Below are 14,055 nucleotides of genomic sequence, written 5' to 3'. Positions count from 1 at the left end.
AATGTTTGGACCTCAATTGCTTCCTGTGGCAGAGTATTCCACAGGCTCGGCCATTCTCTAGGTGAAGACATTTCTTCTCATCTCACTGTTAAATGGCCTCCCGTACATCCTTCAGCCCCTAATTCTAGACTGCTTATATCGGGGAGGTCCTGCATTTACCCTGTCTAGTCCTGTTGGAATTTCTGAGATCTCCCTTCAATCTTTTGAACTCTAATGTGTTGCCCTAATTGACCTTTGTAGGTCAGACCTCCCATCCCAGACTCTGTCTGGTAAATTGTCATTGCACTCCCTCCATTACCATAGCATCCTTCCTCCGATAAGGACACCAAAACTGCATAGAGTATTCCAGTGTGATTTCACCAAAGCCCCGTGCAGATGCAGCAAGACATCCCTCTACATGAATCCTCTCACTATGATGGTTAAATACCTTTTGCCTCCTTCACTGCCTGCTGTACCTGCATGTTTACTTTTAGTGACTAGCATATGAGGATTCAGGTCTCCTTGTATCTCCCCTAATCACAATCTGTTACCGTTCACATAATCAACCTTCCTAATTTTTTGCTGCTGAAGTAACTAACTTCACATTTATCCACATTATAATTCACCTGCCAAGTAGTTTCCTGCTCATAAGCATATCCAAGTCACACTACGCCATCTCTGCATCATCCTCCTAGCTCACCATCCCACCAGTTTCTGATTCACATTGCTCTAGGTGAAGAGGTTTCTCCTGAATTCGCATTTGGATTTATTCCTGATTCGCTTATATCCTGTATCCTTTGCTCTGTACTGCCACTGCATCTCTGGTGGAAACATGTCTTATGTTGTCTATTCTATCAAAGTTTTATGTTGTTTTAAGGCTTTCTGTCTGCCCCACTCCTTGGGCTTTCTCTGGGAGAGGTACCCAAACCTGTTCCATCTTTTTCCTAATATCAGTTTTTGAATTAAAATGAGAATTGCCTGCCTGTGCCCAGGCTGAGGAAAGAGGTGATTTTGAATGTATTGAATAGAGTGCTAGTTCACAGGGAAGCTGCTTGTTTCTGACCTTTCTCTCCCTTCCATCTCCTTATCAGATATGGCTAAACAGATCGCCAACATGCTGCGCACTGTGCTCGGGCTGCAGCACAGCGCAGAGTCACCTGGGGACAAGGTCCCCAGCCTCCAGCATGTTCCCCTCCGCCTGCTTGCCCCTTACATTCGCAAGCTGCCCATGCCTGAAGACTATGCCCTGGAGGAGCTGCGCAGCCTGACTCAGAGCTACCTGCGGGAGCTGGTTATCGGTCCTTAGCCTGTTGCCCTGCGGACGCGATGAGGGAACAGTTCAGACACAATCTCTGCCAGAAGATTGCACCTGCCTCTTTGAGCTAAAGTTCCTCTGACACACAGCGTGACACTTGGATTCTTCACTAGCTGCTGATGCACGGAGGCCTGCTTCAAGACCTTAGTGAGAACCTGGCAAGGCAGCTTACTGAACACGGCCTGTGTCACTTAAGAGAGTGTAACAAGGAGCCTTGTGACTCGTGTTGTTGGGATTTTATGGCTTTTCTTTCTATTTTAATACTTCTGTGTTAAGTAATTAACTGGACTTGCAACGTTAATGGAAGATCAGCAGTGACTCCCTTTCTTCCCCCCCAAAAGAAAACACTTGTCAATACTGGGCGCTGAGTTTGCTTAAAGCCATCTAGTTAAATATGCAGTCGCTTTGAAGGATTGAACCCAATAAACATTTTTTTTAAAAGTTGCATTTTGCACTGCTGCACAATGTAAAAGTTGAAAGTATATTGGGCATACGTTGGCGGGTCCCTCTGTGGTATACGCATCTCAACATTAGATGAGTCTAAGTTAGCCGTCTAGCAGTTCAGTAACTATTCTCTTCAAACAAAAACTAGTTCCCAACAGATCAGGAAACTGCTGTGCTTTTGAGGTTCAGTTCAGTGACAAGGATCAGAGAAACGCCTTGAATTTGCTTGTTTTGAACTACAGTCTTCAACAGACTCGTTTCCCCACCAGTCAGAAAGGCCTGGATCTGCTGCAGTAAATGTAGGTGTGCTTTCGGGAGAACTGTGCTTTGGTATTCCTCTGATGCTCTGGTTGTTGCAATCTGTCTGTGCAGTGGCATATGACACCTGTGGGCTTTAAATATTCTGGCATGTCTCTGGACCCTATGATTTTCTGTTCTTCCATCCCCCTCCCCTTGCCCACCCTCCAGGCAAACAAATTAATCATCTGGTCAGCATCCAAGAGAATGCCTATGGGTTCAGTGTTTATTTCCTTCTGCTCTGTGCCCTGCGTGTGACCTGCCTGGGGAGAATGCAGACTGGAGCTCACTTTATCCCAAGCCCAGTCTGAGCTGTAGTTTTTGAACACTTTTTGTGTAAACTCCTACTGAATCCATCACCACCCCCACCCCATGTGGGTCGGCCCACGTATGGGAAGCACACGCAGCTTTGGAGAGCTTGGCCCAGCTGTCGTTAGGGTTAAACCACATACCATTTCCTGAGGAAAGTCTTTGGGAGGTTTTGGGTTTGAAAGGTCCAGTTGTTGGGTGATGAGTGTTAAGTGCATAAAACTTGAATAATGTTTGCATAACTATCTGTAATATCACAGTGTAACGGGTAAGAAATAGAAATTCTCTCCCCAACCTACAGCTGATCTTGAACAGCGTTGGATTAGATTGACCTGCCAGTGTGGGGATTATCAACTATCTAAATATAACCATGGCTGCTTTACTCAAACATAGCTAACTTTATATCTCTTTTACAAATCGAATTGTAGGCAACTTAAAGGTCCCCAAGGAGAAACCAATGAGTTTTATTTTTGTTTTCCAAACCGATTTGCCTTTCTCCTGCTATGTTCTAATGCCCTTTACCACTGCTGTGCATTGCAATGGTGACCTGTTGAGCCTAGGCTGTGATGGAGTGGACCCCTAATAACCCTGGGCATGGAGGTGGAGTTGGGGAAATGACCACTTGGGCTTCCAGCTCCTGATGGTGTGTTCAGCTTGGTCCCCACTGCCCCTGTCTGCTTCACTGGGGATGTTTAGCTCCTGCGGACCTGAGTGAAACAATGTGGGAAGAGAGGTAGCCTGGTGTAAGTGCTCATTAAACAGTGTGACTATCAAAACATTGCCCAAATATTACAACATTTTATTCATTTAATGTATTAAATATAAATCAAACCAACTGGTATTGCTAATCATTCCCCTCAAATGTTGTGGACGGTGAGTCCTGAGGAACTTCTGAAGATTTTCAAGAAGAAATTTCTCTGCTTTTCTTCTTGTTCCTAAGCCCTGAAACCTCATTGTAAACACCACCAAAACCAACCCTATCCAGAACAGTGACACTGATTTCCAGCAACGTGTGCTTTAGTGTTTTAGAGTAGGGGAAAAGGCAGGAAGACTCCACAAATGAATCTGAGAGACTGTGTGGATTCGCTAACAGCAGCACTGGGCTAACTTGTGAAGCCATGGACTCGAGGGGAAATCGTGGAAGTTTCTACTTGATTTTATTTGAAAAGACGATCACCAGGCATGACCATGTTATTTGGTCCTGAAATCCTTTGGAAGCTTTCTTCCCCCTCTAAGCTCTGAAACTGGTGAAGTTTCTCCTTGTTGAGACTTCTCCAGTGTGACACTGGGGGTTTACTGATGCAGTGGATTTTTCCACTACCCCTTTTGCTGTCCAACTACCCAGGACCAGCTTTATTTGAGGAAGAGGGAAAGGGGTTGAGAGCGAGACACCAGCTCAAAGGTATCCAGTAATCTCATGTTCATGTAATATCTAGGGTAACTGTCGGGATAGCTGTTGGTGATACTGTGCACCGCAAATTTTAATTCTGAAAGTTGTACTCTAGGCAGGAGCAGCATCATGCTGCTGATCCAAGTGAGTCTGTCTGTCTGTCTGTGTCTGGACAGAGTACAAGAAATCAATGTCCCCAGGTACTTTCTCATTGTACAGTATTTTCTGGATTTAGCCTTTTGTTACTATATTCTAAGTAAGGATCTTCACCCTTTCTGTCTGTTAGTGGGAGTGCGAGAGTGTCTTGTGATAATTTGCAATGAAATTTTTTAAATATTAAAACAAATTGAAAATAAAGTAAATTCTCATAGACTGAGTATCCTTTTTAACCATTTTTCTGTGGGAGTGGGGCAACATGCTGTATTTTTTAATAAATGTGCAAATTTCAGTGGAGGTTAGAATTGTGTCCCTGTTTCTCTTTGTGTGGGATATGACCAGCATCGCAAGCAAGACCAGCATTCATCTTCCCGGGGATGGGGACACTCCCAAAACAAAATGTTATTGGGGTTTGGATATCACTGGCCGGGTCAGCATTTATCACCCAGAAAGGGCAGTGTTGAGTCACCAACATTGCTGTGGGCCTGGAGTCTCACTCAGGGCAAATCAAGTAAAGCCCATAGATTTCTTTCACCTGAAGGGCATTAGTGAACCAGATGGGTTTTTATCAACAGTTGTTACATTGTCACCATTAGGCTTTTTATTCTTTTGTCAGATTAGGATTTTGCCATCTACCATAGTGGGATTTGAACGCATGTCATCAGAACAGCAGGTTGGGTTTCTGGATGCCTAGGCTTACTATTATCATGATATTGGTGTGTATCCTTCTGGCATCAAATTATTCATTTGCCCTCAGTTCTTTCCTTGGATTTATTAATCAATAAATCTCTGTCTCATAGATTGGCTGGCCTGACTCCAGTTTGAAAGTGTTTGTCCTTTTCTGGACTCAGCTTCTCCCATGATCCTACCAAAGGAAAGGCTTTTTTTTTCCTCCAGCAAGTCCTTTAAATATCTGTATATAATCACCCTTTTAATCTCCATCATGAAAGGAATTCAAGCTGAATCTGGGCATGCTTTCTTGTAATTTAACCCAGCTGTATGATATCCTGATTGACCAATGGATGACCCTATAGGAGAAAGAGATTGGTTTTCATAATGGGTCATTAGCTTTATACCCACTCCCAAAGAGTGGGAAACTGGGGTTGCAGTTATAACCTTTCACACGCCGCATTGATCCATGTTTGGTTAATGGATGCTTGGTGGTGTTGAGGAAGAGTGAGTATTAGTTGATAAATCCAGATTCCCAAAATCAAGCTTTTTGCTACATTTGTGATTACGCTGTCACTGTTTTTGAGAGGACCCTCCTCAGGAATGAGCAGCACTGTCTATCTTTACAACTGTGCAACAGATTTGTCCTCCCTCCACGCACCCCCCCCGCCACCAGGGGTTGGAATTGGCTGCGCAAGTTCTCAGGAATGTCCCCAACCCTGTTTAACAAGGACCCCTTGTGATGTGATGTGATGTTTTGAAGTCTGCCATTTGACAGGTGGGAACAAAAACAAGTTGCTGGAAAAGCTCAGCAGGCTTAGCAGCAGCCGTGAAGAGGAAATCAAAGTTAACATTTCGAGTTTCGTGACCTTTCCTCAACTGACTAGCTGGGAAAATGTTAGTTTTTATGCAGAAGATAGGGTGTGAGAAGGGGGCCAGGATTAAAAGATAGGTGGGGGTAGAGCCCAAAGAGAGAGAACAATTGGACAAAGGAGTTGATAACGATCTGGCTCGCAGGGCGAATGGCTCTTAATGGGGACTAACAATAGGTAGTCTTTAATGACAGGCCTGGTGTGTTATGTAGGGCTAGGACATAGGAGCGTTCAGGCCCTAAAATGACTGAGTCCGCAGGGAGCCCAAGCGCAGAATGCGACGTTGTTCCTGCTTGTGCTGAGCTTTGCTGGAACACTGCAGCAAGTCTGAGACTGATGTTGGACAGGGAACAGGGTGCTGCGTTGAACGGGCAGGCAACTGGCATAATTTTTGTGGGTAGACGTTTATGTTCTGCGAAGCAATCACCCATTCTATGCTTCATTTCCCCAGTGTAGAGGAGATCATGTTGTGAGGAGCAAATGCAGTGGACTAGACTGTGTGAAGTGCTGGTAGAACGCTGCTTCACCTGGAACATACCTTTGGGCCCCTGGACACTGAGGAGGTAAAGGGGCAGGTGTTGCACCATCAGCAGCGCCTTAGGGGGGTAGTGGTGTTGGGCGTGTTTTGTGTTGGGGGTGATGGAAGTGGACTAGGGTGTTCTGGAAGGAATGGACCCTGCAGAAAGTGGACAAGGGAGGGGAGAGGAATATGTGTGTCTAATAGTGACATCTCACTGGAAGTGGTGGAAGTGCCACCTAATGATCATCTGGATGCTGGTGGGACAGTAGCTAAGGACAGGGGGAGCCCTATCACTGTTGCAGGAGGGAGGAGAAAGGGCGAGGGCAGAAGTGGGGGAAATGGGTCGGATCTGGTTGACGGCCCTGCCGACAACGCAGCTGGGGAATCCTCGGCTGAGGGAGAAGGTGGATGTTTCAGAGGCTCTCTTGTCGAAGTTGGCCTATTTGGAACATATGCAATGGAGACAGAGGAACTGGGAGAATGGGATGAAGTCTTTACAGGAAGCAGTAGGAGTTGATAGACTGGCCACAATATCTCGCTATAAACCTATCTCCAGAAATTGAAACAGATGTCAAAGAAGGGAGGAGTGAGAGAGCAGGCAAAAATGAGGGGATGGTGCAAATTGGAAGCGAAATCAATGAGCTTTCTCAATTCTGGCTGAGAGAGAGAAGTAGGGCTGATAGTAGCACAGCCAATTTGGAGAAGGAGCTGTCGGTGGGGACTGGAAAAGGACTGGAACAAGGAATGTTCCACGTACGCCATGAAGAGGCAGGCATAACTCAGGCCCATCCGGCTACCCATGGAAACCTCCTGACCTAAAGAAAGCGAGGAGTTAAAAGAGAAGTTGAGGGTGAGGGTGAGCTTGGCCAAGCTCTGAGGAGGGAGGTGGTGGGTGGGGATGGTTCAGGTCTCTTCTCTAGGAAGAAGCAGACCCTCCTGGTGGGGAATGGATGGTTAAAGGGATTGCATGTCTGTGGTAAAGAGGAGTTGGCTGGAACTGGCAAACTGGAAATTCTAAAAGTGACATAAAATATCAGAGGAATCACGGATGTACGTGGGCAGGGATTGGACCGGGGAGAGACTATCAAATCAAAGTAGGAAGAGATGAGTTCTGTGGGGCAGGGGCAGGCTGAAACAATGGGTCTGCCTGGTCAGTCCTGTTTGTGGATATTTAGAAGAACATAGAAGCGAGCTGTGCGGGGCTTGGAGTCTATCTACTTGGAGTCTGGGGGTAGTGGGTTGGGAGATCATTAGATGAAATGAGTTTACTTACCGTAGTGGATACAATGGCCTGATGTGCCATGGTGGGGTCATGGTCCAGGGGAAGGTAGGAGGAAGTATCTGAGAGCTGGCGCTCAGCCTCTGCAAGGTAGAGGTCAGTATGTCAAACTACAACAGCACTACCCTTATTGGCAGGTTCAATAACCGAGTCAGGGTTAGATCTGAGTGCACGGAGTGCAGTCAGTTCAGAGGGAGACAGGTTGCTTTAGGTGAGAGGGGCTGAGATGTTGGTCACCTGAATTTCTCTATGAACAGCTTGAGAGCAGGTAAAAGGCCAGAGTGAGGGGTCCAGGTGGAGGGAGAGTGTTGGAACTGGGTGAAGGGGTCTGTGGGACGGGAGAGAACTCTTGACAAGGAAACAGGCATGGAGACAAGCACAACAGAACAAGAGTTCGACATCGTGTCGTGCCCGAAATTCATTAAGGTGCAGGACACAGAGGGATAAAGCTGAGGCCTTTGCTGAGTACATTTGGTGTCAGAGAGCAGAAGGTTAGGAGAGATGGTGAATACCCAACAGGAGGTGGGGGGGTTTGGGGGACGGGTTGGACTCAGAGGGAAGGTGGGGTAGAGGAAGGTTCCAGAGGCCCATGGATATCTCTGAGTTGTTGCTTTTTGTGGGCCTTGATGCCTGAAAGGAAGAGAAAAAGTTTCTTGTTAGCACGACAAATAAGCTTGAGGATGAAGTGGAATTGCAGAGCGATGCAGCCCTGAGCCAGCATGATGTGATGCTGTTGGAGAGAAAGGTTGAGAGTGTCAATGTGGCACTGTGTGTGAAGCTCAGGATGCAGCGGGAGCAGTTGTCTGTGGGACATTGAGCATCACGGAGATATCTGTGATCCTGGAAGGATTCAAAACATGAGGGATGGAACTTCAGTTGGAATCCACATGGAGTGAGGCTGAGCCAGAGGCAGTCACTGGGGAATGCAATGTGGCTGTGGAAATGAGTTTTAGCAAATACCTGGTCAAACACCAGGAGTGACAGAGAAGTTAATGTCGGTGGGCAAGATAAAAGCTTGGAACAGAAATCCTGTCAGAGAGAGGAGTAGAACTTCTTCAAGGTGGGCATGAAGCTAGCCCATTTGTTTGAATACTCTGGACAGCACTTCACCTATTGGCTAGTGAACAGTCCTGACCTGATTAGGGCTGATTACCCCAAGGTTTAGCAGTTTCTGGTTGTAAGTTCTGGGATTTGCATTTTTGGAAGAGCATGGTATCTAAGAGTACAAGAGCTGCCTTTCCTAACTTTGCAGTTTTATGAGCAGCTGTAATCACCATGAAGAATGGGCTTGAAGAGTTGCATAGAACATAGAACATTACAGCACAGTACAGGCCCTTCGGCCCTCGATGTTGTGCCGACCTGTCATACCGATCTCAAGCCCATCTAACCTACACTATTCCATGTACGTCCATATGCTTATCCAATGACGACTTAAATGTACCCAAAGTTGGTGAATCTACTACCGTTGCAGGCAAAGCGTTCCATTCCCTTACTACTCTCTGAGTAAAGAAACTACCTCTGACATCTGTCCTATATCTTTCACCCCTCAATTTAAAGCTATGCCCCCTCGTGCTCGCCGTCACCATCCTAGGAAAAAGGCTCTCCCTATCCACTCTATCTAACCCTTTGATTATTTTATGTGTTTCAATTAAGTCACCTCTCAACCTTCTTCTAATGAAAGCAGCCTCAAGTCCCTCAGCCTTTCCTTGTAAGACCTTCCCTCCATACCAGGCAACATCCTAGTAAATCTCCTCTGCACCCTTTCCAAAGCTTCCACGTCCTTCTTATAATGCGGTGACCAGAACTGAAAGGGCCTACTCTAATTTTTTTGTTTGTCAGGGTGATTGTCAGACTTACAGAAAGATTGCATTTATAAATGTCCCCTCCTGGCTGCAGCAGAAATGGCAATGCAATGATGTGCAGGCAGGAGAGAGCTACCCTAGAACTGCTGACAGTTGTCTCTAAACCTGGTGCAGTCTCAGGAAGTGAGGCCAAACATAAGCAAGGAAACTTCCTGATCACTTAGTATTGATAAGTGTGTGCTAAATGGGACGAATTTCAAACACATCTTGCAACTCAAGACTGGGCATTCATGAGATGCTGTGGGCATACTCAAGAGGAGGTGTCCGTTTGGTGAAGCTAGCTTGCAGCGAAACCACAAAACGCAGAGCTAAGTGATTCTACCGTCATTGGATCAGATCCCAGCTCTGCAGCCCTAGTGCAGGGGTGAAGGCCTAGTGCTATTATCATTGGACTGTTGGTGCAGAGACCAGATAATGTTCTGAGAATCTGTGTTCAAATCTTGTCAGGGCAGGTGCTGGAATTTGAATTCAACAAAAAAGGGAGGAATTAATAGCCTAATTATGTCAATGTTCGTTGTCAGTTGTCAGAAAAAAACCTATCTGATTCACTAATATCCTTTTAGGGAAGGAAACCGTCATCCTTACCTGCTCTGGTCTACATGTGACTCCAGACCCACAACAATGTGGTTGACTCTGGACAATTAGGGATGGGCAATAAACGGCAGTCACGCCCATATCTCAAATGAATTTTTAAAAAACTGTCCTGCCACATGTAGTTGTGACTGGTCGTGGATAATTAAAAAGTATACTAACAGAAAAGGAGGCTCTGTAAATATCCCCTTCCTGAATGCAGCAGGAGCCCAGTACACCCGTGCAAACATGAGACTGAACCATTGGCAACAAGCTTCAGCCAGAAGTGCCAAGTGGATGGCCCATCTCGGTCTCCAACACGACAGATGCCAGTCTTCAGCCAATTTGCTTCACTCCATGTGATATAGAGTCATAAAGATGTACAACGTGGATATAGACCCTTCGCTCCAACTTGTCCACACCGACCAGATGTCCCAAATTAATCAAGTCCCATTTGCCACCATTTGGCCCATGTCCCTCTAAACCATTTTTATTCATATACACATCTAGATGCTGTTTAAATGTAACTGTACCAGCCTCCACCACTTCTTCCGGCAGCTCATTCCATACACACACTACCCTCTGTGTGAAAAAGTTGCCCCTCAGGTCCCTTTTCAATCTTTCCCCTCTCACTTTAAACCTATGCCCCTCTAGTTTTGGACGACCCCCCCCACTCTGGGGAAAAGACCTTGGCTGATCACCCTATCCATGCCCCTCATACTTTTATAACTTCTATAAGGTCACCCCTCAGCCTCCAACGCTCCAGAGAAAATAGCCCCTGTCTATCCAGCCCCTCCCTGTAGGTCACACCCTCCAACCCTGGCAACATTACTGTAAAACCCAAAAGAACTGCAGATGCAGTAAATCAGGAACAAAAGTTCTGAGGAAGGGTGACTGGACCCAAAACGTTACCTCTGTTTTGTCCTCTACAGATGCTACCAGACCTGCGGAACTTTTCCAGCAACTCTGTTTTTGTTAACATTCCTGCAAATCTTATTTGAATCCTTTCAAGTTTCACAACACCCTTCCTACAGCAGGGAGATCGGAATTTCATGCAGTATTCCTAAAGTGTCCAAAATAATATCCTGTAGAGCCACAACATGACCCTCCCAACTCCTATCCTTAGTGCACCGACCAATAAAGCAAGTGTACCAAACACATTCTTCACCATCCTTTCTAACTGCAACTCTACTTTCAAGGAACTATGAACCTGCACTCCCAGGTCTCTTAGTAACACTCACAAGAAATGGTTGGAGACACTGGATACTACAAGGGCAACAGGCCCTGACAACATTCCAGCAATTTTACTAAAGGATAGTTTGGGTTCCGCCAGGGCCACTCAGCTCCTGACCCCATTACAGCCTTGGTTCAAACATGGACAGAAGAGCTGAATTCCAGAGTGAGGTGAGAGTGACAGCCCGTGATATCAGGGTCAGGTTTGGCCAAATGTGGCATCAAGGAGCCTGAGCAAAACTGGATATTGGGGGCAATCTCTCTGCTTTTGCAGATTTTGGAGTCATAATTGCCACATAGGAAGTGATTGTTGAGGGTCAGTCATCTCAGCTCCAGGATACCTCTGCAGGAGTTCCTCAGGGTAGTGTCTGAGGCCCAACCATCTTCAGCTGCTTCATCAATGACCTTCCTTCTCATAAGATCAGAATTAGGATGTTTGCTGATGATCGTACAACATTCATCATCACTCACAAATCATGATACATGTTCAAATGTAAAAGTATCTGAATGTTATTCAGAGTTGGGCTGACAAATGGCAATTAACATTTGTGCCACACAAACGCTGAACAATGACCATCTCCAAGAAGAGACAATCTAACTGGACACTGAGTAGAATTACCATCACTGAATCCCTCACAAGCAAATCCCGAGGCTTACCATTCACCAGAACCTGGACTGGACTCACCACATAAAATCAGTGACTACAGCTCAGAGGCTGGGAATACTGCAGCGAGTAACTCCCTTCCTGACTCCCCAAAGCCTGTCCCACCATCTACAAGGCACAAGTCAGGAGTATGATGGAACACTCCCCACTTGCCTGGATGGGTGCAGCCCCAACAACACTCAAGAAACTTGACACCATCCAGGACAAAGCAGCCGCTTGATTGGCACCACATCCACAAACATCCCACTCCCTCCACCACCGACGCTCAGTAGCAGCAGTGTGTAATATCTTCAGGATGCACTGCAGAAATTCACCAAAGATCCTCAGGCAGCACCTCCCAAACACACAACCAGTTCCATCCAGGAGGACAAGGGCAGCAGATACATGGGAGCACCACCTCATGTAGGTTGTCTTCCACGTCACTCACCATCCTCACTTGGAAATTCATCCCTGTTCCTTCACTGTCACTGAGTCAAAATCCTGGAATTCCCTCCCTAAGGGAATTGTGGGTGAACCCACAGCAGGAGGACTGCAGCGGTTTAAGAAGGCAGCTCATGGGCAAGAAATGCTGATCCCAGCCGGCAACATCAATGTCGATGAATGAATGGAAAACTTGATACATTGATTTCCATTGTGGGTTGATATATTTCCACGGAACGCTCAGCCTGATAGACTGCAGGATCTTATTTAAAGTAACCGGTCTGAGTTGCATCTGAATTAAATTCTCCACAGCCTGGGGACTTCATGGGGAACTAATGTCCTCGTTAATCATTTACAATCTTTTACACAGCTGGCAGTTTGCTGCAAACTCCATCTGGAACAGGCCCTGGTAAATGATGGGGCTGCCTGTGGGCGCAGTGAGAACATTCCCAAATCCTATTCAGAAGACCCAGAGACCAAACCCCAGTCCAGAGGGTGTGCAAAATGCTCTTGATAATGCCCCCAAGCTGCACTATTGGAAGGTCAGTGCTGACCGAGTGCCACGCCATCAGAGGGTCAGCATTGAAGATCAGGGGAGGTCTGACTTCTGCAGAGTTTGTGGGGTCAGTGCTGCGAAGCTGATAATCTACGACATGATGACGCTGTCACCGAACTGAACCTGCTCACAGTGTGTGAGTGTAAAAGGATTTCACTGTTTGTGATTTCGCACCCTAAGGATTCCACTGTACAAACAGTGAGTGCTGCTAATATGCATAAACAGAAGCAGTCCTCAATCTCAAACATTTATTCTTAGACGTGTGGCAACAGAGGCACATGGGGAGTTGGTAATATTTGCAGTGACTAACACACAAACGGCACCCCCTCGGGTTACAGTGGCAGCCCCTTTGACCATGGGTATGTACCTGTTGAGAGTGCTTGTAAGAGCCCCCTGGCTTCTCAGTTTCTCACCAGGGTCTGGGTGGACTGCGACATCGTCTCACTATTAAACTCATCAGGAATGGGCTGAGCCCAAATTCTTAACAAGGTCACCAACATCAGTTGGATTTGCCCAGAGAGCAGCCGCTCATGGTGGTCAATATTCTGATTTGGAGCAGGGTCCCCTGTTCCTGGGGCTAATCGCACGTACCTCGTGAACTAACATCAGTGGGACAGCTTTTCTACTCATTACTGCTATTTGTGGGATCTTGCTGTGCAAATTGGCCGCTGTGCCCTCTGCAATACAACAGTAATGATCCTCCTAAGGTACTTCAATGGCTATAAAGGGCTTTGCAATGGCAGGAGATTGTGAGAGGCATTACGGAAATGTAATTTCAGTCACTGATGTTGCGTGACTGATAAATCTCACAGTTTGGAAATTGAGCTTGAGCATGAGGAGGTAAGAAACAGGAACAGGTGTAGGCCATTCAGCCCTTCCAGCCTGGTCCATTATTTGATACCAGTCTGGCTGATCTTCTAGCTCAATGCCCACACGCTCTGTGTCCCACAAGTCTTAAAACCTATCGTGTTGTTCCTGAGCACACACCACGACATAGCACCATCCTCTGAGTGAAGAAATTGATCTCCAACTCAATCGTAAACAACTGCCCCTTTGTCCAAAGTCCATTACCATGTTCTTGACTCCCTTGGAGCGAGCGAGAGACACAGTCTCCGTGTCTACCCTATTGATTCCTTTAGAATTACATATTTGACAAACAGATCAGCTCCCGTTCTCCTAACTCCCAGAGAATATGATCCTAGTCTACTCCACGTGTCCCCATTAGAAAACGCCCCTGACCCCAGGAGCAGGTTTTCTGAGTGGTCACTCTGCCTTCTCTAGGCCAATGTCCACACTGCAAGCTGTACTCCATGCATAATCTCACTGGGGTCCTATGGAAATGTGATAAGTTGACTTTACTCTTCAACTCTTTAATAACCAAAGCTGACGCAACATTTACCTTCCTAATGACTGTCAAAACCTGCACATTGACTTGGTGATTCAAAGGTCCCCCCGAAAGGAAACATTTTCTCCATGTTGTAAAGTATTCTGTCCTTTTTTATTCTTCGCCACAGTGGGTA

The 14,055-nt window shown here is 46.4% G+C and overlaps 1 protein-coding gene across 3 annotated transcripts in view; it reads left to right on the top strand.

Moving 5' to 3' along the window:
* The window catches only part of nup98 (nucleoporin 98 and 96 precursor), an 86,683-nt gene extending 82,573 nt beyond the window's left edge, over positions 1 to 4,110 (top strand). For all 3 annotated transcript variants that reach the window (XM_059646884.1, XM_059646885.1, XM_059646883.1), the window contains one exon: positions 1,071 to 4,110. In XM_059646884.1, coding sequence (XP_059502867.1) covers positions 1,071 to 1,285 — 215 coding nt within the window. In that variant the 3' untranslated portion in view covers positions 1,286 to 4,110. The remainder of the gene's footprint in view (positions 1 to 1,070) is intronic.
* The last annotated feature ends 9,945 nt before the right edge of the window (positions 4,111 to 14,055 follow it).

Source organism: Stegostoma tigrinum, chromosome 6 (genome assembly GCF_030684315.1).
Source record: "Stegostoma tigrinum isolate sSteTig4 chromosome 6, sSteTig4.hap1, whole genome shotgun sequence".
In the NCBI taxonomy this organism is placed as follows: domain Eukaryota; kingdom Metazoa; phylum Chordata; class Chondrichthyes; order Orectolobiformes; family Stegostomatidae; genus Stegostoma; species Stegostoma tigrinum.
Note: the sequence above shows the minus strand (reverse complement) of the source record. Positions and strands in the feature narration are given on the sequence as shown.